General features: G+C 50.0%; 8 protein-coding genes and 1 non-coding gene across 9 annotated transcripts; 2 read left to right on the top strand and 7 right to left on the bottom strand.

Moving 5' to 3' along the window:
* Positions 1-1,834: 1,834 nt before the first annotated feature.
* On the bottom strand, positions 1,835-3,559 carry BO70DRAFT_294973 (peptide MFS transporter; the record flags this gene model as incomplete). The annotated part of the gene is made up of 2 exons (XM_025539496.1): positions 1,835-3,210; positions 3,259-3,559. 2 exons carry the CDS (start codon positions 3,557-3,559, stop codon positions 1,835-1,837), a joined length of 1,677 nt encoding a protein of 558 aa, XP_025397810.1.
* Positions 3,560-6,384: 2,825 nt separating this feature from the next.
* BO70DRAFT_t207 lies at positions 6,385-6,464 on the bottom strand. Its single transcript has one exon. It is a non-coding gene; the product is annotated as a tRNA-Thr (tRNA).
* A 440-nt stretch (positions 6,465-6,904) lies between these two features.
* Positions 6,905-8,448, bottom strand: BO70DRAFT_409523 (uncharacterized protein; the record flags this gene model as incomplete). Its single annotated transcript, XM_025547232.1, has 3 exons — positions 6,905-7,413; positions 7,472-8,255; positions 8,346-8,448. 3 exons carry the CDS (start codon positions 8,446-8,448, stop codon positions 6,945-6,947), a joined length of 1,356 nt encoding a protein of 451 aa, XP_025397809.1. The 3' UTR covers positions 6,905-6,944.
* Positions 8,449-8,922: 474 nt separating this feature from the next.
* BO70DRAFT_372359 (cytochrome P450) lies at positions 8,923-10,864 on the bottom strand (the record flags this gene model as incomplete). The annotated part of the gene is made up of 4 exons (XM_025544848.1): positions 8,923-9,444; positions 9,513-10,325; positions 10,377-10,411; positions 10,477-10,864. 4 exons carry the CDS (start codon positions 10,862-10,864, stop codon positions 8,923-8,925), a joined length of 1,758 nt encoding a protein of 585 aa, XP_025397808.1.
* Positions 10,865-12,170: 1,306 nt separating this feature from the next.
* On the bottom strand, positions 12,171-13,920 carry BO70DRAFT_363592 (40S ribosomal protein uS5). Its single transcript, XM_025543611.1, has 3 exons — positions 13,319-13,920; positions 12,868-13,125; positions 12,171-12,800 (listed from the first exon to the last, which is right to left on the bottom strand). The coding sequence occupies exons 1-3, from the start codon at positions 13,577-13,579 to the stop codon at positions 12,543-12,545; spliced, it is 777 nt and encodes a 258-aa protein (XP_025397807.1). The 5' UTR covers positions 13,580-13,920; the 3' UTR covers positions 12,171-12,542.
* A 118-nt stretch (positions 13,921-14,038) lies between these two features.
* Positions 14,039-15,270, top strand: BO70DRAFT_363590 (Mpv17/PMP22 family protein). Its single transcript, XM_025543610.1, has 4 exons — positions 14,039-14,115; positions 14,166-14,433; positions 14,537-14,842; positions 14,890-15,270. The coding sequence occupies exons 2-4, from the start codon at positions 14,415-14,417 to the stop codon at positions 14,931-14,933; spliced, it is 369 nt and encodes a 122-aa protein (XP_025397806.1). The 5' UTR covers positions 14,039-14,115; positions 14,166-14,414; the 3' UTR covers positions 14,934-15,270.
* A 200-nt stretch (positions 15,271-15,470) lies between these two features.
* Positions 15,471-16,924, top strand: BO70DRAFT_363589 (eukaryotic translation initiation factor 4E). The gene is made up of 3 exons (XM_025543609.1): positions 15,471-15,962; positions 16,024-16,095; positions 16,162-16,924. Exons 1-3 carry the CDS (start codon positions 15,759-15,761, stop codon positions 16,627-16,629), a joined length of 744 nt encoding a protein of 247 aa, XP_025397805.1. The 5' UTR covers positions 15,471-15,758; the 3' UTR covers positions 16,630-16,924.
* A 2,993-nt stretch (positions 16,925-19,917) lies between these two features.
* BO70DRAFT_397930 (uncharacterized protein) lies at positions 19,918-20,354 on the bottom strand (the record flags this gene model as incomplete). Its single annotated transcript, XM_025546746.1, has 2 exons — positions 19,918-20,240; positions 20,321-20,354. 2 exons carry the CDS (start codon positions 20,352-20,354, stop codon positions 19,918-19,920), a joined length of 357 nt encoding a protein of 118 aa, XP_025397804.1.
* Positions 20,355-22,933: 2,579 nt separating this feature from the next.
* Positions 22,934-23,618, bottom strand: BO70DRAFT_71103 (uncharacterized protein). Its single transcript, XM_025548671.1, has one exon. The coding sequence runs from the start codon at positions 23,520-23,522 to the stop codon at positions 23,064-23,066; it is 459 nt and encodes a 152-aa protein (XP_025397803.1). The 5' UTR covers positions 23,523-23,618; the 3' UTR covers positions 22,934-23,063.
* Positions 23,619-23,678: the final 60 nt, after the last annotated feature.

Raw genomic sequence — 23,678 nt, 5'->3', positions numbered from 1 at the left:
AAGAAAGCCTATCTACCAGCCACGAACGAGATAGAGAGCCAATACAATTGGCATTGTATATGCAGGGCAGGTCAAGAATCGTGTTGATATAAGAAAGGCCAAGGAAATCTCGCAGATGTGGAATTCAATGAAGAAGAGATGATTAGAATTATTGAAGGCCAATTTTGATATCAAAAACTCTAGGGATTCTACTCCGAGTCAGAAATCTGCGGAGAAGGCTCAAACCCCTCAGAGTAATCATTTATTCTACATTGATTCTTCTCTGCGTGCTTCCGAGCGTTGAAACTGCCTAATTAGGTAGCTAATAAAACCTCGATTTAATGAATATGATAGAATTTGTCGTGAGGTGAGGCCGACCAACACCCGCAAGGGGTGGTGGGTCGGCCAAGATGCACTAGCAGGGCAGGCGACGAGTACCCGCGGGGTCTCCCATTGTTCGACTCGTGTCAAGTGATCGAAGAATTTAGGCACGGGCATCAATAATATGGAAAGCCATGATAGATAGCAGCTATGTACTCCGAAAGCTGTTTCGTGTGGCGAAGGTGATACATCATCATTGTTTTTTGTTAGTATATTCTGAAAATTGGCGCCACTCGGCGCTGATGCAGGAGATTGTAGATCAAGTACTAGATGTATCTAGTCATCCTGGTCCTGGTGGTGTTTCACTGCATGACTGGGAATCATGGATGTAGCTAGTAAGGAATCTGATTGATTCAGGTATACTATGGAGTAGGTGACTGTCCAGTAACTGCACGACGGGGATATTTATGCAAACATGTGCATTATTACTTATGAGCATAAAACAGCTAATCCAACTAGACATCATGTGATGAGCATAGGTGGCACATCAGTGCCGGGCATAACTAAACACAGAATGTCAAGCATGCATAATTCCGACAAGATCCCGAACACCTCAAGATCATGAAGAAACAGAAAAAAAAAAAAAACACCCACACAGCACAGCGTATCAAGATGGTGCATCCATACTTTAGAATTAATTTAGACAGCCCGCCAAACCCACAGAAAGTCAGAAAACCAAGGGTCCAGCAGAAGCCCTACCCTACTTCCTTACCCTACTAACTCCACTCTGGCCTAGAATCATGGATCATCAGGAATTAGAATCATCGAAATCTATGGTTCCGGGTTCCGTGGTTGGCTGTTTGTTGGAATCTGGATATGAGTCACTCATTCATTCACTCATCTCACTAGATAGATAGAATACTCCAAACAATCCATTCCGGCATACTTTCTCTTCCTATCCGTTCAGTATGTAGAAATCAGGTTCTAGGTTGGTTGGTGTACTGACTAGTATCTAGCGAGTAGATATCTAGTTTCTAGACAAGCTATGATTGCTTTAATGTGTCAGGGATTTATTTTTGTTTTCTAATATTTCTTTTTGGTTTCTAGAAGACGAATTCTTCCCGGATGATGGTTTCTATAAACACATTACCTAACAGGATATCCACCTCTCTTGTTCCTTAAATGTAATAAGGAAGACTCCACCTAACGGCGTGTGCGCTAAAACAATTTGGTTGGCTTGTAGCTAGCCTTGCCTAACAAGAATTTCAGGTCCCCGGGGGGGGGGGGGGGGGGGGAAGGCTAACTATTTACTCGATAATAAGGACGGCGATAAAGCGTAATCAATTAACTGCTAATCATGAACAAGCTATGCGTAATCTGTATCGGGTATATACACCCACACCCACCATCTGCTCAGCAGGGGCTGTGCGGGCCTGCGCAGATATAACTCCCGTTCAATATGGATGCATCGAACGGCGGGCGAATATTATAGTACATTAGAAAGGGTAGTGTGGACGGAACCGAGTTTCAACGCTCAGTTCTCCTCCCTCTTCTCCTCGTAGGCTGGCGCGGGAGTCTCCGGGTCATCGGCATCGAGGGCATTCAGGGCGTCTTCCTGGTCATTGAGGTGGTGGTACACCAGCCAGAAGATGATACCGGCCAGAAAGGACGCGACGGCCAGACCGACGAACATCCACAGGATAGCGGGGTCGTAGGCGGCGGGAGTCAGGGCCTCGGCGAGGGCGGAGCCAAAGGCGTTCGTGAGCAGGTACATGGACTGCACGAAGGACTTCATCGACGGGGGGGCCTTGGTGTAGGCGTATTCCAAGCCAGACACCGACGCAAAGATCTCAGACAGACCGATGAACACGTAGGCGGGGGTTTGGATGGCGATGTGGACGTGGTTACCGGTGGTCGACCCGTCCACTTCCGAAGCGGCGCAGGCGGGGTGTTCATAGCAGGGCCCGGCCGAGTAGATGAGGTGCTGGACAATGGCGGCATACATCATGGCCAGGGAGGCGACGACGAAACCCAGGGAGATCCGGGTGATGGGACGGAAGCGGATGCGCAAGCGACGCAGCAGCGGGTAGATGAGCGTCTCCAGGATGGGAATGAAGACGATGATGGAGATGGGGTCGAAGTTTTGCATCAGGTCGTTCGGGATTCCGTGGCCCTCCATCTGGCCGGCCTGGGTGACGAAGTTGCTCGAGAATTGGCCGTACACGACCCAGTAGATCGGGTAAAAGCAGAACACGCGGCACGCGATCAAGGCACGCTTGAGCTCGTCGATGAAGTGATCGTCCCAGGGGAGGTTGGTCCGTCCGCCGCCGTTGGCCGCCTGCCAGGTGGGCTTGGGTGCGTCCATGTTGCGGTTGATAACCATGATCCACAGAGCCTTGAAAGCATCCGTGATGATCGAGCCCTGCGGAGGGCGGACAACGTAGTACTTGCGGCCGAAAATGAGCACCATAGTGCCGACAGCGAACATGCACAAGCAGAGCAGGTATCCGGACCAAAAGCCGATGTACTTCTCCATGTAGGGAGTTGCCAGCAGAGACAGGGAGCCCACGTTGATGCAACCGTAGAAGATCATGTATATGCGCTGGATCGTAAGGGAGGGATCGATGATGACCCGTTCGCCCTTTTTGGTGGTCGAAACGGCCATCTTCTTCCGCTTGTACTGATCCGCAATCAGAGGGGCAACGTTACTCTTGATACCACCAGTGCCAAGACCGATAATCAAGATTGCCACGATGAAGCCCCCAACACCGGCTCCATGAGAAAGAGCCGTGGGAATGGACGTGCAGACCAAGATGAGCAGACCGACCAGGTAGATGATACAAAACACCACAATGGTCTTGTATTTGCCGAGGTATTGATCAGCCACGATGGCACCGAGGATGGGAGTGACTAGTCATGATTAGTCTTCGAACATAGGCCACCGAATTGAAAACTCACCATAACACCAGAACTGGAAGAAAGTGGTCAGACCCGTGGCTCCCTCGTGGCCCATGCCAAGAGCGCCGCGCCCCTCGCTGCCATCCAAAGGGCGCTGAACGTAGTTCTGGAACATGCCAGACATTCCATAATAGGTGAAACGCTCGCAAAGTTCGACGATGGCGACGAGCCAGGCGGAGATAGGCAGGTGTTCGGCAACATGGCGAAGAGTTACGTTTTCCTCGGCATTGGGTTCTTCGCCATCGGGAGTGACACTTAGAGCCTTTTCGCTGGCCTCCGGGAGTGCTGCCTTTTCGTTCATGACAGGTTCGTTGACGGCACCATGGCCATGTTGCTGTGGCCTGCCAGTTCAGTCAGTACGGGACAGGAGAGCGAAATGTCGTAGGAAAATAGACAATTGAAAGGGAAGGCAAGACAGGATATAACGCACTGAGTGATCTCAGACTCGCGATCTCCGAGAGCCATTTTGCAGGACCAGGCGGGAATCCCAGGGACAAGCTGGAGGACTGACGCGAATTTTGCTGGAAAACCAGGCACGAGATCGCGAGGGAGTGGCCTCGCCTTATACTCACGGTGGGAGGTATAGAGAGTAACCGAGGCGGGCCCGTCGATGTCTGGGACCAATCGTCACCATGAAACCCTCTTCTGTGGTCAAGCCAGAACCCATTATTGTTGCTAGACCGAGGTAGCGTTTCCGGATGTAACCCCCCAGCCGGAGGCAAACGGTGATATGACAAGCTGCGTTAAGCATCAACCGAGACGACGGCTGGGCTCCGTGATTGGCCCGTGGCGAGCAGAGCCTGACAGGAGATTGGGATGCCAAGAAGTCGGAGTTTGCCGGTGAAAGACGAATTCTTGCAAAGTTTCCACTCCTCGTGGCCTCCCCTCACGTAGAATCTGGGTCGATTATTGCCCCTGGCTTCCCTGGCTTCCCTTCCGGCTATCCTCTGCATCGCACCCACCGTGCTACCCCGTCCATTGTGCCCGTTCAGGCCGCAGGCCTCAGCTTGCATGTCGGGAGTGGTGCGGCAGTTCCATCGAGGCCGGAATGCCAAGCACGACGAGGGCGCAATCGTGGATTCGGAGGTGCCGCCGGTAAGACGACCGCATGCGGAACGCGTTAGGTAACATAAATTTCTAGCTGTCGACAGGCAGATAAGGACGGCGAGCCCCATTCGTAGGCCGCGGAGTTGGCAGGAAACTCCGTCGATGTTTTCGAAGGGCGCAAGGCGTGGTGTGTGGTCTGGTCACTGTGGTGGTCGCATCGGCTCAGCGGTTCAGCTCCCCGCTCGTGTGAGGATCAGCAGAAGGCGACTGCAACGTCGGCTCTCCCCGCGCTGGACTCCTCCAGTCGGTATGGAGTGCATGTTGATGACCAGTCAATCACCAGTGGCAATCAGCTCATTTGACCCCAGCATGCGATAACCGTAGGATGCGATGCACTATGTATGCAGGCTCCCAAAGGCGCGATGTTATTTCCCTCAGCTGCGCGCCAGTTGCAGCCGGCCTTCCCTGTCGAGACGTCGCAGGAGCGGCGAGTGAGACAATGCTGCTGCGCATGCGGTAATCCGTCCAGTCCCTGCTTGTGACCTGGAAATTGGCAGTTAGGCTTTCCTTTGACCTGAAATGAGGATGTAGCCATGCCATCTGATCGGACTGGTGCGCACGCTTGGCGACGAGCGACGATCGAGACATGGCCGATTGGGGGTGGAGTTGCTTTGCCGACCGGCTAAAGCCGCTCAGCAGTGGGCGGCGAGGGATCGATCATCCGGCCATCGTAGGGAGTGTCAGGCAATCTGCAATCCGGGCAGACGGCTTTCAGATGCACTTCACGGGTTTGAGGATGAAGAAGCAGGACGAGCGCAGCAGTGCGCAGGAGAAAGAAAAGGCGACGAGCGCGCGACTCGGCGGGCAGCGCCCGTTCTGGTTAAGTATGTTGGCCGCCCAAGGCCGACTTCGCCCTCGGGCTGTGACCTTTTCCGCCCTCGATATCTCCGACTCCTGCCCCTCCGATCGATGGCCGACGCCTCGAGTCAGCTGGCTGGGATGGCGTGCTTGTCGGTGTCAGGAGTCATGATGAAGGAGATTTGGATGATGGCTGATGGCTAATGTGTTTGCATTTGGAGACTGACGGCGTGCATTCAATCTTAATCAATATCTATGTCCTCGATGCTGAATGACTCAATTCTAGCGATGACTCCGAAACGGCTCAACATTATCTCAAAGGGCGTGCCTGGAAGATCTACCGGAATATATATTTGTGTTGGGTTAGGCTGCACAGTGATCTTCAGGGTCTCGTAGACCGACAACCTCATCAACCCATCAACCTTCGCGAACACTCGACCCCGAACCAGAAGAAGCTTACGAAAGCTTACGACCCAACTCGATCGAGAATTTTCACGAAGAACAATGCGCTCTAGATAGATACACTGCAACATGCCAACAACAAAGCCACCGTGAACAGGTCTGTCGAAAAACCAGAGCGCTCCCAGAATCATCGAACGCTCTAAATGAGTTAAAGTAGGCGATCATTCTCGTACCGGCTCCACCTACCACTCCACGCATCTGCGAAGTAGGAGGATGGCAACCGGTGACTTGGTTTCTTTTACGAAATCATCACAGTCACGACCGTTAGAACAGCGACTGTATTCTGACTCCTATTAAGGATTTCGATAGGATACATACGAAGATGTCAACATGGCTGACAAATCTGGAGGGTTGGGTGTCTATCGCAGAGGGTAGGAGACAATAACTGAATGAAAAAAAGAAAGAAGAATATTTCCCGGGCTGTCGAGCTACGCATGACACCACACCATTTACCTCATGGCATACATACTTAAACCGGAGTACTTTGTAGCAAGGACCCCGAACAAATAACATGATGGTCAATGGAGAAAAAAAAAACACTGACGGAGTCGACTGGATATATAGTAATACCCTGGTATATAATAAGTCGGGTCGGCAAATCAATAAATCTTAAATTGCCTCTACCCTTGTGAGCTAGTCCAACTGCAACGAAAAAAAAAAAAAAAAAAAAAAAAAACCCACAAAGACTTCCGCATCTCATGTGGTAAGTAAGTAAGATGATGGATTCAAAAAAAAAAGCCAAAAAAGAAGAGAACAGAATGCCCACACGCGGGATTGAACCGCGGACCTCTTCATATCGGTGATACGAGTGAAGCGCTCTACCACTGAGCTATAAGGGCTGTTCGGTGAGAGTTTTCAGAACACCAAGGTATACAGAGGCTAGCCGCAAGAAGCATGGAATGATCCCATCGCTTCCAGGGTTTACACTTCGGGGTTTCTGCATGATCTGTAGAGAGGCTTCATACCTGGCTATGTGGACTATATATTCCGGGTGCGATTGTACTTGTTATATTGGAGGTATGTAGGATGAGACGCCACAGCCGTACTCCGTACTCAGTACACATCCATGCTCTATGCTGTGGAACAACACTACCTGTCGTACACCACCATCACCTGAGTATCTCAAGATTACAACATTATCATTACGGTCAAGTGTGTACTTTTTATTATGATGACACAATCAACGACAAAAGCAGAAAGCAGAAAGCAGAAAAAAAACAATCATACCATATCCGCTAACGCCAACGCTCCAACGGGCTTGCATCAATCAACTAAGTTCCAACCACCAAACGGCAAACCACGAGGTATCATCATCCATCTCACTCGACCTGACAACCCCATGAAGCAGACTTCGGGTGAGTTGACTTCGAATGAGTCTGAGTCTGAGACTGCTGCCCCTGCCCAAAATCGCGTCTTCTCACAACCTTCCCGTCCTTCAAATCCAGAATCTTCATCTCCTCCACCAAATCCACGCGTCTACCGGTAGTTGCTCTCTCCTGGACCTCGGGAGAAAAATCCACCGAGACGCCACTCATCTCCTCCGGGAGGTAGAAGCCGGCGTCGACGCAGTAGTCCTTGAAGTGGATGGTCTTGAACCGGAAGGGGTCGAACCAGTGCAGGAAGGGGTCGGCGTCGACGACGAAGCCAGTGAGAGTGAGAACCTTGATCGAGAGTCTGTGGCGCGTGCTGTTAGTTGACATGGCTAGGATTTTGGATTTCTCGATCATCATTTTGTCGAGGTATTCGCCTTGGCCGAGGTTGGGGTCCAGGGTGCCGGTGCCGTCGCCGCTGTGATGGGGGTTATGTTAGGGCTTTGTGAATGGGGGGAGGGGAGGGGGTTAATTACTGGTAAATGGGCTCGGCTTCCTGGATCTCACTGAGCTTCCAACCTCCCTTGATGTAGGGCCAGTTACCGGTGTTACTCTTGATGATGCGAGGGGGGAAGACCATGCCGAGTTCCAGCTCCTCAAGTTCAGTGTTAATCCAAGCCGCCTGCCAGATATACTTCTGATAAGACTGCATCATGCCGGTGATCTTGAGAGAGTGGAGGTGATGGAAGATGCAAAGGGGGGCCAGCTGATTGACTTCAAGCATAGCGAGCTCCGGCTTCTGGCCCTCTGCGTCTTCATCGTCAAAGTCAACAGGCCAGAAGACATCGATGCCCAGCACGCGGCGGTCGCTCGAGAGACGGTCCCAGGTGGCGCCGCCACGGAAGTCCATGAGTGGGCTTTCGGGAGTAGCCTGATCCTCGAAGATCAGCGGCAGAGGAGCAGGCCGGTCTTTCCACCAGCTGGTGAGTCTGTTGAGCATGCAACGGAGGCGGGAGTTGGACTGGCTGCTCAACGAAGTGATGCTGGGAGAGCGAGCCATGGAGTCCGAGCGAGTGTGAGAGCGAGAGCGAGAGCGGGATTGAGAGCGGGTGCGTCGGGACAGCTCGAGCACGCGGGCAGGGGCGATCGGGGTGAGGCTGGATGCGTCAACGCTGAAGCGACGGCGACGACGACTTCTCTGTCCGGCTAAGATGGGCTCGTTGCCACTGCTGCTGTTGCTGCTCGGTGGGACAGGGCCGGCCTCAAGCAAGTTAAAGGGGAATCTCTGGTGCAGAGGCGTTTCCTGGGGATTGTCGATGTCTGATAGTGGTGGTTAGAGGTTAGGTCTGAATGGACCCAGATCATGCATGCGTGCTGGACAAGAGTGAGGCTGCTTGTGAAGGTACTGACTGCTATCAATGCTTTCGTGAATAGGCTGGTTCCACGCGTGCGCGTCTTTCCAGAACTCCTCTCCAAGCAGAGTGGCTTTCCAGTGCTTGGGATGTTCCTCCATCTTAAGTGTCTTGCTCGTGACGCGAGCTAGGGCATTACGCAAGCAGACAATCTCCGTTGTTTCGGCGTCGGGAGCCGTTTGAGCCGTTTGTAGGAGACTCTGACCTGGGAGGATAAAGAAAGGAGAGTGTTAGAAGAAGAAAAACAGGTGGTTGTAGACATACTTGCTGATACAAACACTGAGACATTCACTTTCACCGGGAGAAACCCTGCGTAACTGTAGTGAATGGGCTTTTCTTAGCCGGGACAAGGACTGTTCCAGCAGGGTCAGCTCCACAAAGACTACGGGGGGGAGCTCCAACATAACAAAGACGTTATTCGTTATGCTGGCGGGTAAAGGGATTATACACTGTCGGGCTATTCCTTTGTTCTAATCAATTAGTTTGAACATTTGATGATGGTACTCGAGTTTCTTTGATACTGGGTTGATTAAGCCGAGTAGACCTTCCAACACAATCTGTACTCCCCAGCCAGCCTATCTCTTGCGGAAAAGCAATGGCACACTTTCCCTCATTGCAAGGGTTAAGACAGAAGTGCTTTTATCCAGTATTCTGCATGCATTTCCCCTGCCCTCCTCACTGTTATCTGCCAACTCGACCCGATAGTCACGGAGCAGCACCGCCAGCGCAGCCACAAGCTCGACCTGAGCAAATTTCTTCCCCAGACACGCGCGGAACCCATCGCTGAAAGGGAGGTAAGCGCCTCGGACCGGCTTATGGATGGTGGGATACTCCAATCCGGGCCCAGCCAGGCCGGGCATGTCTGCGTTTTGAGCCAAGAAGCTCTCGTGGTTGCACACGTCCCATCGCTGTGGCTGAAACAGGGCAGCGTCCCTCCCCCAGTATTCTTCGGAGTAGTGGAGACTGCCCGCGTTCAGGCTGACCTTGACATGCGGTTCCAGAACATAATCCTTTCCGCGATAGTGGATGGTACTCGGTGTTTCGCCTGTCCATTTAGGCACGGTAATAACGGGGGGATATAGGCGCATTGTCTCGAGCTGGGGGGGGGGGATTGATTAGCTTTTCGGTCGTCGGTAGATAGGTGCAGACAGGAGTTTCAACGAACCATCACGCAAAGCGGAGTCACCAGCTTGGGAAATATCCTCTCATAGTCCCAATCCTTGACGTCCGACGGCTCATTCTTCGTAGCCTCAACTATACCGTTATAGACCCAATCCTGCACGTCCTGATCGAGGGCCAGAAGCAAGAGCGCAAACCTCGAAGTTGTTGCCGTTGTTTCGTGCCCGGCAATCGTGAAGATGTGCATGTTGCTAATGACCTCTCGATCCGTCAGGCCGGGATCCTTGGCATCGTCGGGCCTTCTGGAGAGTAGCATGCCCTCAATGAGATTCGAAGCAGTCTCCGTGCCTGTGACGCCGGATTTATTCACGCTGATCAGCTTCTGCAGGTACTGATCTAGATCTCGATAAGCGGCAAAGTCGTCCTTCAAGAAGGGCAGCAATACTCTCGGAACCCATGTAGGAAGGATCTTGTTTGCCAGAGCCATAGTGGCGATTTTGACATTCATGTACGAAACAACCGATCGAAACGTGAAGTCGAATCCCGCCGGGGGCGTTGGGCTATCCTTGAATATATCCTCCGTGCTCTTCAGCGAGTCCTGTGGGATGGGCTTGAAGGGCATATCCACCCCGAACCCTGCGCTCGAGATCACATTTAACGTAAGCTTGTGCAGGTCCTCCCTTGTCTCCTGGATCGTGAATCCTGATCCATGTGGTATGTTCACGGGGTATGTTTCTTGCCAGTAGTCGGCCATTTCTCGAGCCTGTCGGATGGACTCTCTCCAGACCAGATCGTTGTTCTTTTCATGGAACGTCGTGGCCGTGTGTCGGCGGTGATGAGACCATTCCTTATCCTCACACTGCATCGATTAGTCCATATCCGCTTATTACAGAAGAAAGCCTTCACATACCGTGACGATATTCGGCCCGTACATATCCAATATTCCTGAAAAATCATCAACCTTTCAACTCCAACTCAAGTCCAGATAATAGTCGACAGGAAAGACTAACGATACTGGAAAACCGGTTTTGGGAAATCATGCCGCGCATTGACAATCTGCGAGACAACCGCTGCATCCCCAACACTGCATCTAATGCCATGAGGAGACACATTCAAATAAACCCCGCCGTAGCGTTTCGTCTGTCGATTCTTGACGCGCCAGCGGAAGGAGCCGAGGTTGTCGTTCATAATATCCGCCAGCCAGGGAGGCAGCCAACTTATCATGTACGGAAGCAGCGTCGTGCCAAACAATACCATGAATAAGATATTCGGTTGATCCAGAGCGATCACATAGGGGAGACCTGACCGACGCGCCACGCGAATGTGTTTGGCAAGGCCCCAGGCATAGTCGAGAACGACCAGGCCCACGAGGCCCACGACCACGGTGTACCAGATCATGACAATTGCGGTGGTGGTTATGCACTGTCCCAACTTCGTGTGGCTGCTTCAGTATAAGACACCGGGGAAATGATGATAATAACAGATGGTGGCGGCTGAGGTACTTGGTATGTCCATATATGTACCCCCGCCCGCCCTTACTTAAATCTCAAGAGTCCACGGATCATTATCATTCCTCTCCCCCCCCCTTCTAGTCGAGAAAGTAAGGCTGACAGGAGCAGCATTTTGCCTTTTGGCGGCTTGTCATGTGCTGGACCTAACAAGGAACCTATTGGTGGGTATGGGGGTTTGGCCCAGTGGTGACCCGGAGTCAGCCGTTCTTTGCACGCGATATAATGCTGGTGGCCTGATCTTACTCAGCCCTTGATCCTATTTCTCGGGTATGTCTGCATTGCTTCATGTTGCCCGATTCTACGTCTATATGACCTACCTGATTGCGCAGCAGTATCGTAGAATCAGACCTTTCTTACCTTATCTTACGAGCCGTTACCTAGATTACCCCGGTCTGACATGAATGCTCTGGCCCGTGCTACTCACCCAGAAATCAAGATGGTGATTTTGTTCTCGGGAACACACTCTTGGTTTTTCGTACATGTGATTTGCTGTATTCGGGAGGGCGGATTTGTAGGTTTATAACAAAGAATTTGCCAATGTGTTCATTTCGTGAATGTGTTGTAGTATGAGAGTGCAGACCGAGAAATATATAGTGCTTACATAGGAACGAGGTGAATAACCCAGACAAGGTAACAGGGAAAATATATGATATTTGCGATTAATCCTTGAATATACCCAGCAGGAGGTAGACAGACATTGTAAACAAAGCGGACGAAAACACGTGCTGTAGTAGTCACCTGACTGCAGGGATTCTGCAGCAAACAATAGTTACTAACATTTATTTTTTTGGAAAAGCTTTATCCTCACTCTGATTCTACGAAATTAAAATGTCGCGTTTATCTGCATTAGCCAAAAGAGACAATAGAATCCCTTGAGGCGGCTGTGTGTAAGTTAAAGAAGAACAAACCCATTTCCATCAACGCCGCACGTGGAAGGAAAAAAAGGGCAAGATTCCCAATCCCACAAAAGAACCATTGGCTCTGCGCGGGGTAAACACTCAAGAAGGTTGGTTGAGGAGTGTGGGCTGTGGAGGCCTCGGCTGCGAGGTTGAGAATTTGACATGGGGTACATGGGAAATTCATGATCCTTCTTAAATTCTACATGCTACTGCTCCACTCGGGCGTTGATGAATTATGGAGCTGGCTGTCTGGACTCTGGATTCTGGCCATACGTCATGTTTTTGGACTCCTATCATGGGTCTGGTTGAGGATTTTGCAGCGAGATTATGCACTTTCTACTTAGAAGTCGGGTCTGGCCCATTCTACGATCGTCCAACGCGTGCGCCGGATTGAAATGCTGGTGCTGAGACCAAAGGGTTGGCCAATGCAACGGAGCACTGCCAAGGGTGTCACTTGTAGAAGGATTTGATCGACTTCACGCGGGTTTCTTTTCACTTTTCCATAATCATTACATCCATGGATACCGTAATTAGCGTAGCATAGCGCAAATCCAGGATTTCCGGTGCTGCCGACCCTACAACCGAAGGAGAACTTTTTTGAAACCCGTAGGAAAATAGTTCGATTCAAAAAACAGTCATGCAAGTTTATCCCATCACAGCACTATCTTAGTACTTCTTGCCCTGGCGCAGAACATCGCTGAACTCCTCCAGAGGGCTGCGGATGAGCTTAGTCTCCTTCCAGAGGTTGGGGGTAAGGAAACCGTAGGTGTTGATGACGGCAAGGAAGGTGGCCTTGAGGGTGTTCTCGAGGGTCTTGGTGGAGCCGGAAGAGCAGGAGTAGGCGTCCTGGACACCGGCAAGCTGGAGAAGACGCTTGACGGCGGGGGAGGCAACGATACCGGTACCACGGGGAGCGGGGATAAGCTGTCACCGGGTTAGCATGGGGGTTTCTCGCCCACGGAGCCGGAACTGGAGCTGAGTCGCAACATACTCTGACGGAGACGGAACCACACTTGGCGCTCTGCTTGACGGGCAGAGAGTGAGGCTCACCAAGGTTGGTACCCCAGTAACCTCTACGGACGGGGAGAACGCTGAGCTTGGCGATGGTGATGGCGGCACGGATGGCGGTAGCGACTTCCTTGGAGGTCTTGATACCGAGACCGATGTGGCCCTCGGAGTCACCGATGACAACGACAGCCTTGAAGCGGGTACGCTGACCGGCACGGGTCTGCTTCTGGACGGGCTTGATCTATAGGTGGTGAAAAAAAAAAAAACCGTCAGCAACCCGCACATTCGCACATCCTTATATCCAATGCCTGCACAATTCCGATCCACGTATCAATTCCAACCCGCGCATTTCGATCCTAGCACCTGCGCCACCCCGTAGATCTTCCTTGTCGACATTTTCGATTGTTTGTTCAAAGGCGTTCGTGTTTTCGTACCTTCATGACCTCATCCTTCAGCTTGGGGAGGAAGAAGTCCACAATCTGGAACTCCTTGACGGGCAGGGAGTGCAGGTAGATCTGCTCCATGGAGGTGATCTTGCCAGCCTTGACGAGACGGCCGAGCTTGGTGACGGGCTGCCATTCCTTCTCCTCCTTGGGTCCGCGACGACCACGGCGGCCACGGCCACGGCCACGGTCACCACCACGGTCTCCGCGAGAACCGAAACCTCCACGTCCACGGGGAGCGGCGTCAGCCATGTTGGATGTATATGGCGTTTGGGAAAGTCGGGGAGGAGAGGCGTTGGAGGGGTTGTCGACGTCGAGGTTGACTTTCGTGCTCGCTATCCACAACACTTTTGGCACCAAGGGAAATTTCGCGCCCGGGTGCGCTAAGCGAGCCCGCAGCCCTGTGCCCTAAGCGGTGCGCCCATTTGGGAATCCCGATCGGGAGCCCCATCGGGGGGGCATCATGTGACAGGTGGGTCTTCCCATTGGCCCTCTGGCCCTGCTGGGAGCTTTTCTCGCCAATCGTCGTCCGCCGTGGCGCGGACGGTCGCGCTTTTGCTTTGTTTGCACCCGGGGTGTGCCGCTGCTGCTTGCTGTTGCTGTTCCTGTTGCTTGCTCTTATCGGCGGTCTGGGGCCCTGGTCACTACTTATATCATAGCTCCCAGCGTCGGCTGCCTTGATTCTTCCCCTCATCATCCCCGGGGAAACTGTGTCATTGCAGTCAATTGTATCAATTCTTCTGCGTTGTTTATTTGTTTCTGATTGTTCTGTTCAAGATGTTGCGCTGGTATGCTTAATTCTCATCTCATCCTCATCTTCCATCGCTGATCTAGCTAGGTATCAGACGAAATTGGCCAAGCAGCCCATCCTCACAGCCAGTTTGACCAGCGCTGTATGCCTCCCCTCCCTTACCTTCCATTCCATCTTTCTCTTCTCCTATCCTCCGATCAACTCGAATATGGTCCGCACGACAATTGATCTAACTCGAGTGTGAGTCAGGTGCTGTTCGGAAGCGGGGATGTTCTGGCCCAGCAGTTAGTCGATCGCAAAGGGTTCGATAAGCACGACGTGGCGAGGACGGGGCGCATGGTTCTTTACGGAGGAGGTAGGTCACCAATTTCCCTTTCACCCTCCTAACTCGCCTAGTATACGCTTCTTCCGCCAAGCGCCCGGGAATTGTCACCTATAGTCAAGCTAACCTGCCCCAGCGGTCTTTGGTCCGGCTGCCACGGTCTGGTACGGAATTCTCCAGCGTCGCGTCGTCCTTCAGAACGCCAAGGCCACCCTCCTCGCCCGTGTCGTCGCAGATCAATGCCTGTTCACCCCGGTCCATCTGACGTGTTTCTTGTCCTCCATGGCGATCATGGAGGGCAAAGATCCCATGGAGAAATTGCGCAGCAGCTTCATTCCTAGCTACAAGGCCAACCTCACAATCTGGCCTGCGGTCCAAGGTGTCAACTTTGCTATGGTACCGCTGGAATACCGGGTGCTTGTGGTCAATCTAGTCAGCTTGGGTAGGTGTTATTCCCCCATACTTTGTGAATGAGGCTGACATGACTAGGCTGGAACTGCCTGTTGAGTTTGATCAACAGTGGCGGGAAGTAATCGAGTTAGTCTCTGTATATGCGAGGATCATGGTCATATATACCCATCGGTTGTGAACTCTTGCATTTCTCTCGACTTTCTATAGATGCTCACCGGGGTCATAGACGTCCCCCGGGCTATAGATACTTGCTTCTCTGCTTGAAACTTTCTTTTATCTTTTTATACCTACATTTGGGGCGTGTTATTTGGAAGCATTCTTGAATTAAAAGTGCGAGTTTGGGTTAATTGGCGGGGGTTTCGGAGGGGTTGATATTTTGCTTCGGATTGGCCTTTGTTTGTACCTAGCGTTGACAATTGGACAATATGCTTGGATCAAAATATTCCTCCACCGTGAAGTGAAATAGCAATCCCGTATCGGGCGGTCGAAATGCCTCCTATGACATGGTATGCCTGCCAGGATCCAAGGCAGTCGATTAGGGCTGGGGTTGGGCAGCGGTAGCCTATGAGAGGACTGGAAAGCGGCGTGGCCCAAAAGGGAAAGGCTTGACCGTCCGTCCCAGTCATTGCGGCATCTCCAAATCATCAAAACTTCATGTTGTGAATTTCCGTCGTCGCCTCAAGAACGCCTCCAACACGACACTAGCCGTGTTTCTGCCTGGAGCAGACGACCTGATTATTCCCGTGAACCGTTTGCGCCTTCCTCCGCTCCTACTTTCAGCCCCTCCCCGGAGTTGCTCCTTCCCCCGACAACCTCACTTCGACACAAAATTTGCCATCCGCTTTTTTCGCTCCCCCTCCGACCGCCGCTCACCTCTCCCTTACGACCATCTCGCCGCCGTACCACCTCTCCAACCTCACTTTTAAACCCCTCCTCCCACAATCATAATGGCCGCTGTCGCAGAGAACGGCCACGCGCCCGTGGCTGATGAGAACGCCGCCCCCGTTGCTGCCGCCGTTGAACAGAAGGAACAGACCGAGAAGACGAATGGAGACTCCGTCACAGTATTCCACGACCCGGAGAACTTCACCGTGAAGCATCCTTTGATGCACGAGTGGACTCTCTGGTTTACCAAGCCCCCCAGCGGCAAGGTATGGAACCCTCCGGATCGTCGGCTTCGTTATCAGACCACTGACCTCTCCTGGGTAATAGGGCGATAACTGGAACGATCTGTTGAAGGAAGTTGTGACGTTTAACTCCGTCGAGGAATTCTGGGGAATCTACGTATGTGCTACTGATTGGTTCCATTGCCACGCCAACCCCCGACTGACCGACCGATGCTATCTCTAGAACAACATCTCGCCCACGTCCGAGCTGGGCCTCAAAGCAGACTACCACCTTTTCAAGAAGGGAATCCGCCCTGAGTGGGAGGACCCCCAGAACAAGCACGGAGGCAAGTGGTCATACTCGTTCAAGGACAAGCGCTCCGTGCCCATCGACGACCTGTGGCTCCACGCCCAGTTGGCCGCCATTGGCGAGACTCTCGAGAACGATGGCGACAGCGAAGTCATGGGTGTCGTCGTGAACGTGCGCAAGGGTTTCTACCGTGTGGGTCTGTGGACACGGACTGTTGGCAAGAGCATCGCCGGCGACAAGACCACCCGCACCCCCGCGCAGGGCAAGGAGATCCTCGAGTCGATTGGCCGGCGCTTCAAGGAGGTCCTCCGCCTCAAGGAGGGCGAGGTTGTTGAGTTCTCGGGTCACACAGACAGTGCTCACAGCGGCAGCACGAGGGCCAAGGCCAAGTACACTGCTTAAGGCACCCAAGTTCATGTGCTCACTCCGTTTACGAGGTACTCACGGTGTATCTGCTTCTTTGCTACGGACTAATGGAAAGGCTTTGTGATGATGGGCGGTAACGAATGAGAAAGGATCAGCATGAGGGAATGCGAGATGGATGGAAACACTCGAACCTGGCCTGCCAGCAATTTGGCGGGGCAGTGATGATTCGACCATAGCCAGTCACCGCATGTATTTTCCCCTCAGGGCGTATTTCTGACGAGGTTTATACCATATTTCATCGAGTTTTAGTGTTATGCCTGCTACCAGGCCGGTAAAAAGTGAAAAAAAGTGTTAAACTCTTCCTGGCCTCATTCGTAGGATTCACTACGTAGCATGATGTACCTACCAGCCGTGGTCGCTATTGCGACTCCCATGCGTATTGCTGTTCCAGACGGCGAACTACCGGTACCTTACCTTACCACCTTACCTTACTCCAGGTACTAAGGTGGTAGTACCTGCTGGTGCCTGGTTCCTGAACCTCTACTACATTCTCCCTCGTACTATTCAGGGACGCTTGATACCTTACCCACCTTAGTTATCCATCCATCGGGTCGTCTCTCACTCTTCGCTCGAGGTGTTGTCACGAGGTGGACACAGCGAAGACTCTTTCCCCTGGTCCACCTGAGCAGATTACACTGACTTCGAGCTGTTCTTAGAAACGTCCACAGGAGATTCCGTCATCTCCTCCTGCGAAGGCTCAGGAACCAGAGCTGATCCCCCCACCCCCCGTCACTCTACCAGCCCGGTTTGGGAGCAGCTTGCATCATATTCTGCGCCTCCGAGCAGTGTCCCTGAACCTTCATCGCTTCAAGCTTCGGATTACATACTGCCAGAAGCTGTTTTTAGAAACTTTTGCAGAGGATTCAGCCACGAAGGTTCAGGAACCCAGTGGTCAGGCCTGACGATTACATATATACTATGCTTTTCTGGCATCATCTGGCCGCCGACCCAGTCTTTCATACCGGAAACATGTCAGAGATAGGGAAGTCTGACATCTGCGAGCTGCGGGGCAGACGTCTTTGGACTCATTATGATATCAGCTCTTGAGGGGGGGTAGGTACATAAGGAGCCCCCCCCCCCCCCCGGCTCGCCCACTTCTCTTCTTCTCTCTTACAACTGTTTCCTTTTTCTTCTGTCTATTCGTTACACAGTTAGCTACCGCGTTAGCATCTTCTTGATAGTCTCTCTCTTCGACGTCAACGTCGGCTTTCATTTGTTTGTCTTATTCTTCTTGATAGACGTGTTGATAGTCTGCTTTTGATAGTCTGCTTTGCATAGGCTCCCTCTTGATAATCTCCTTTTGATAGACTTCTTCGACGTCAACGTCGTATTTCCTTTGTTTGGCGTTTTCTTTTGAAGCCTTGCTGATAGCCTTCTTCTAGTTAGACTTGTTGATAGTCTTCTCCTTCGGCGTCATCGTTGTCTTGATACACTTCTTGCTGATAGCCTTGCTGATGTTCTTCTTCAGCGTCTTTGTTAGCAGCGTCTTCTTTCTTTAGCAGCGTCTTCCTCTTCAGCGTCTTCTTTCTTTAGCAGCATCTTCCTCTCCAGCGTCTTCCTCTTCAGCATCTCCCTCTTCAGTCTCTTCTTCCACTTATCATCCTCACACAGTCACAGTACCCTACTAGCAGATGTGAGTATTATACAACAAGTCCCCCTTGTCCTGTACGGCACAGGCTCATGGCTGGCATATTTCCTTGCTTCTCCTCTCTTCTACATTTGTCAGACCACATGCTAACCGGCTTGCAGAGTACCTACCTAAACACATACCACTTCCCATAGTTCCTATTAGCTTCGATAGCCGCTAGAGTCAGAAAACGAATCCATGTTCCCATGGATGTGTTCACGTCGATAGGCAGCTACCTACATAGCATTCCTCATAGATCCTATGAGCGTCGATTAGCAGCTTTAGCCGTCAGAAAACAAGTCCACGCTACTGTGGCAGAGCCAGGTTCTTCGATGCCCAGTCCGAATGAACCTGTGGTCCATAGCATAGCTTTGCTAGCATTCGTTCTTGTCTTTTGCCACGTTTTGATATATCTCTTTCGCTTGTTATTCCTTCTTGGTCTGTTTGATTACCTGCTTCTTCTACTGGCTATTCATTTCTCGTTTTGGTTGTTTCGTTTGATACTTTGCCGATTCGAGTTCTTAGTTTTCTTACTTTACTTTCTTAGATTTGTTGCTTCTTATTTTGCTTCTTACTTGACTTTACCTACTTATTATAGTTGTCTTTTTTCTCTTTATACAGTTGCTTTTACTTACTGTTTACTGGTCTTTGGTATCTTTTATATAGTTTTCTTCGGCGTGTTCCTTATTGTATCTTCTTCAGCGTCTTTGGCATCTTTGGCGTTTCATTTGGCGTGTATTCGGGTGTTTCTTTGGTATTTTCTTTGGGCGTTCTATATTCTATTTACATTGGCGTTTCTTCCGGCGTTTCTTTGGGCGTGCATTTGGGCGTTTTATTTGGGCGTTATATATAAATTGGCGTTTCTTTCGGCGTGCAATTAGGTATTTCCTTTGGCAATTCTTTGGGCGTTCATCTCGCGTTTCTTTCGGCGTGTATTTGGGCGATCTTTTGATGTTTCTTTTCGTATGCATTTGAGCGTTCCTTTGGCGTGCATTTGGGCGAGTCTTTGGGTATTCCCTCGGCGTTCTCTTGGGCGTTTTTTGAGCGAGTCTTTCGGCGTTCCTTCAGCATGTCTTCAGGTAAGTCTACTGATGAGTCTGTCTTCTGGCAAGTATACTGACATTGCTTTAGTGTCTTCTTCAGCATGTGCTTGACATGCCTTTCAGCGTTTGCTTCGGTGTTTTAGTCTATCTTTTGGCATTGTTTTAGCGTGTTCTTCAGCGTGTCCTTCAGCGTGTCCTTCAGCGTGTCCTTCAGCGTGTCTTCAGGTAAGTCCTCTGGTGAGTCTTCGGACGAGTCTACTGACCTTGCTTTAGTGTGTTCTTCAGCATGTGCTTGACATGCCTTCCAGCGTCTGCTTCAGTCAGCATTTTAGATAGTGTTCTTTTTGGTTTACTGCTCGGCTTTCCAAGCTGGTTTACTGCCTGGTTGTTTGGGCTGGTTTACTGCTTGGAAGTTGGGCTGGTTTGCCATATTTGGTTTGTTTTGATGTGCTTGGTTTCTTTTCTCTTTGCTCTGATTTGATTGATTTGGCTTCCTGATTTGGCTTCCTGCGTTGACTTTCTTCTTTGGCCTCTTACATTGGCTTTTGCGTTGATTTCTGCATGGTTTCTTGTGCTGCTTTTTGCTCTGGCTTCTTATACTGGCTTCTTGTGTTTCTTCTTGTGTTTCTTCTTGTGTTTCTTCTTGTGTTTCTTCTTGCGTTTCTTCTTGCGTTTCTTCTTGCGTTTCTTCTTGCGTTTCTTCTTGCGTTTCTTCTTGCGTTTCTTCTTGCGTTTCTTCTTGCGTTTCTTCTTGCGTTTCTTCTTGCGTCTCTGCGTTTCTTCTTGCGTTTCTTCTTGCGTTTCCTCTTGCGTTTCCTCTTGCGTTTCTTCTTGCGTTTCTTCTTGCGGTTTCTTCTTGTATTTCTTCTTGTATTCTTCTTGTATTTCTTCTTGTATTTCTTCTTGTATTTCTTCTTCTGTTTCTCCTTGTATTGCTTCTCATATTGCTTGTTATATTATTTATTTCGTTGCTTCTTGTGTTGCTTCTTGCGTTGACTTCTTGCGTTGACTTCCTGCGTTGTGTCTTGCATTGCTTTCTGCGTTGACTTCCTGCGTTGAATTCCTGTCTTGACTTCCTGCGTTGACTTCCTGCGCTGACTTCCTGCGTTGACTTCCTGCGTTGACTTCCTGTGTTGTGTCTTGCATTGCTTCCTGTTTTGGTTTGCTTTCTTTTCTTCATGTTCTGCGTGTTATGCCCCTTCTTGTGGTATCTCTGGTTGATTAATTGGTTGTATATCTTTCATTTCTTTACTGCTTTTACTACTTATTCTTTCTATTCTTATTTGCTCTTCTGATTCGCCAAGTTTATTTCTTTTCTTGTCTCTTTACTGCTTTTTTACTGCTTTTCTTCCTGTCCTTTATTCAATATCCTGCTATATCTCCTGCTGCGTTTTTTGCTGCGTTTTTGCTGCGTTTTTGCTGCGTTTTTTCCTGCGTTTTTTTGCTGCGTTTTTTGCTGCGTTCTTTTGCTGCGTTTTTTTGCTGCGTTTTTTGCTGCGTTTTTTGCTGCGTTTGTTGCTGCGTTTTTTGCTGCGTTTCTTGCTGCGTTTCTTGCTGTGTTTTTTGCTGCGTTTTTTGCTGTGTTTTTTGCTGCGTTTCGCGCTGTGTTTTTTGCTGTGTTTCGCGCTGTGTTTTGTGCTGTGTTTCGCGCTGCGTTTTGTGCTGTGTTTGTGCTGTGTTTTCTGCTGTGTTTCTTGCTGCGTTTTTTGCTGTGTTTCTTGCTGTGTTTTTGCTGTGTTTTTTGCTGTGTTTCGCGCTGTGTTTTTTGCTGTGTTTCGCGCTGTGTTTTTTGCTGTGTTTCGCGCTGTGTTTTGTGCTGTGTTTGTGCTGTGTTTCGTGCTGTGTTTCTTGCGGTGTTTCCTGCGGTGTTTCTTGCGGTGTTTCTTTCAGTGTATCCTTTCTCCTATTTCTGTGTCCTCTATGTCTGTTTTCTCTATTATCTGTATTGCCTCTATTACTATCATTCCTCTTATCATTCTTATTTTCCCCTTTTCTCTTTTGTCTCTTTTGTCTCTCTGCTCTTGTCCTTCTTGTCCTTCTTATTTCTTTCGTTTTCTTTATTTCTTATGTTCCCTCTGTTCCCTGTCTTTCTTTCTTCTGCTTCATGTTTTTTTATGCTTTCTAGAATGTTGAAAATACATGTTGGACACTAACCACACTAACCGCAGTCATTGATAGATATCTCCTCAGGCCATGGAAGGGTGGTAGGGTCGGGCTTGGGACAACAACAACAACAGACAACATCCTTACTAACGGTAAATGACTCTGATCATTCAATGAATTGCATCTTGTGGATAATATGCTAACTTTGGATTCTGTTCATAGCATTCATACAGCACTTCATAGCTTCTCAGGCTACGGTAGGGTGGTAGGGACGGGCCTGGGATACAGACAACATAAATATATACAAGTGAGTGACCACCAAATCTTATATCCACAGAAGCTCCCATTTTTGTGTATCTCATTGGATGAATTTTGACTAACCGTCCACTTTATATCCAACAATTTACGGTCTTTTCGCTATGGGCCTTCACACGACATGGAAGGGTGAGTGGTATGACACTGGGTTATAGACATCGCATATGTCTTCCGGTAAGTTATGGACCACTTCTCATTCTGACTTGTGTGTTAACCTTGCTTATGCTTCCAAACCAGACTATACATCGACCTCTTACGGAACTCGACATAGCTTCTCAGGCTACGGAAGGGAGGTAGGGCGGGCCTGGGAGACTTACAAACAATAACTTTAAGGTAAGTTGGAATACTTGCTTTATTACAACCTCGTCTACATGCTAATTACCTTCCTATGAAATATATGATCGCAGTTCATGTCAGCTTATGACGTTCTTTGGCATACGCGTTCTACGAAACTCGCGCGCTACGAAACACAACATAGCTTCTCAGGCTACGGAAGGGAGGCAGGGCGGGCCTGGGAGATTTACACCTACTAACTTAGTGGTAAGTTATATATAATATTTACTTTATTACAATTTGGTCTGCATGCTAATTATCGTTTCATAATGTATGTGTATCTTTGGTTTATGATAATTACAACAGTCGACACACACACTCCTATTCCACATGTCAATCGAAATTACTCGAGTCAAAGGGTGTCCGAAGCCCGCATAGATGGTATGTATATTCAGCACTAGAACATGGAGCTCGGGAGCGCTTCAGACAAACCTTCTTATGGTAAGTTGGAAAACTTCTTTCCAATTCGATGTGTTTACTAATTCTCAACGTTGCTCATAAGCTATCAAACAAATGGCTCTTTACTCGACTGGGATGTGCTGATTGAGCTCTATTGGAGAGGTTTGCTATTGTCGAGCTTGCCTCTCAGGGTAGAATCATTCGAATCGCGAGACTACAAAGACACCGGCCAAAGGAACATTCTGAACCCAACAATCCACCATCTGGAAGCTTTGTCCAATGCTGAACGATCAAGGGAACACAACATATGTCGATCATCGGATACCTAGTCCATTGGACATGGTATCTATCTGAGTTCAACCAATGCACCGATATTATGAGCTTCCGCTGCACAATGTCAGAGCCAGGCGGACACAGCATCAGTCTGGACGCCCCGTGGTCCTTCAGCGGACTGATCGTCTTGTTTATCGACTTGACCTTCCCCTACACGCAATTTTCACTCGTCCGGTCATCTCTCGCAGAGACCGCACCACTTGCTGGACAACGAATGTAATTTGGGACCTGAGAAAGAGCCTGTTGATCCCGATAAATTATGTTGTCGGTTTTGGAAGAGAAGAGCGATGCATCCCCCGAAGAGCACATGTCACTTGACTAATAATGTATGTTAATTGAAACCCGAGAAGAGGCCTTGATTCAGGATTCGTCTTATCAAGCATAAAGACGACAAACCTCTGATGTCTGCTTATGATGTTGGATTGATCATACGAGGTTGAGACCATTGAATGAGAACGTTGATGCCGCCCACCTGAGGTCTGAATCCACCGTATCTGAATATGATACACAGAGGCATCGAGAAATATATGCCATCGAGTAAATAGCAAAGAAAGTAACCAGATGCAAAAGGACAATGCCAATATGATCCCGGCTTGCAAATCACTCACTCGCACGGACCAACCGTTCACCAACACTGCGGGAAAGAGAAGAATGGAATAATCTCCTGTTGAGGTGAGTAATGCAAGTGGTAGTAGGTAGCTCCCTCCTAAAAACATCAAGAAATGAACCCATCTCGTCACACAGGCAACAACCCAATTCAATTAATCATCGCCAATGTCAGGTTGTCCACCCACAAGAAACATGATTGGCACAGCAAGTGACAGAACCATGGATACAACCGGATCATGAGGTCTGGAACTTGTGATTCGCAG

The sequence above is a fragment of the Aspergillus heteromorphus genome, assembly GCF_003184545.1.
Source record: "Aspergillus heteromorphus CBS 117.55 chromosome Unknown BO70scaffold_19, whole genome shotgun sequence".
In the NCBI taxonomy this organism is placed as follows: Eukaryota; Fungi; Ascomycota; class Eurotiomycetes; order Eurotiales; family Aspergillaceae; genus Aspergillus; species Aspergillus heteromorphus.
Note: the sequence above shows the minus strand (reverse complement) of the source record. Positions and strands in the feature narration are given on the sequence as shown.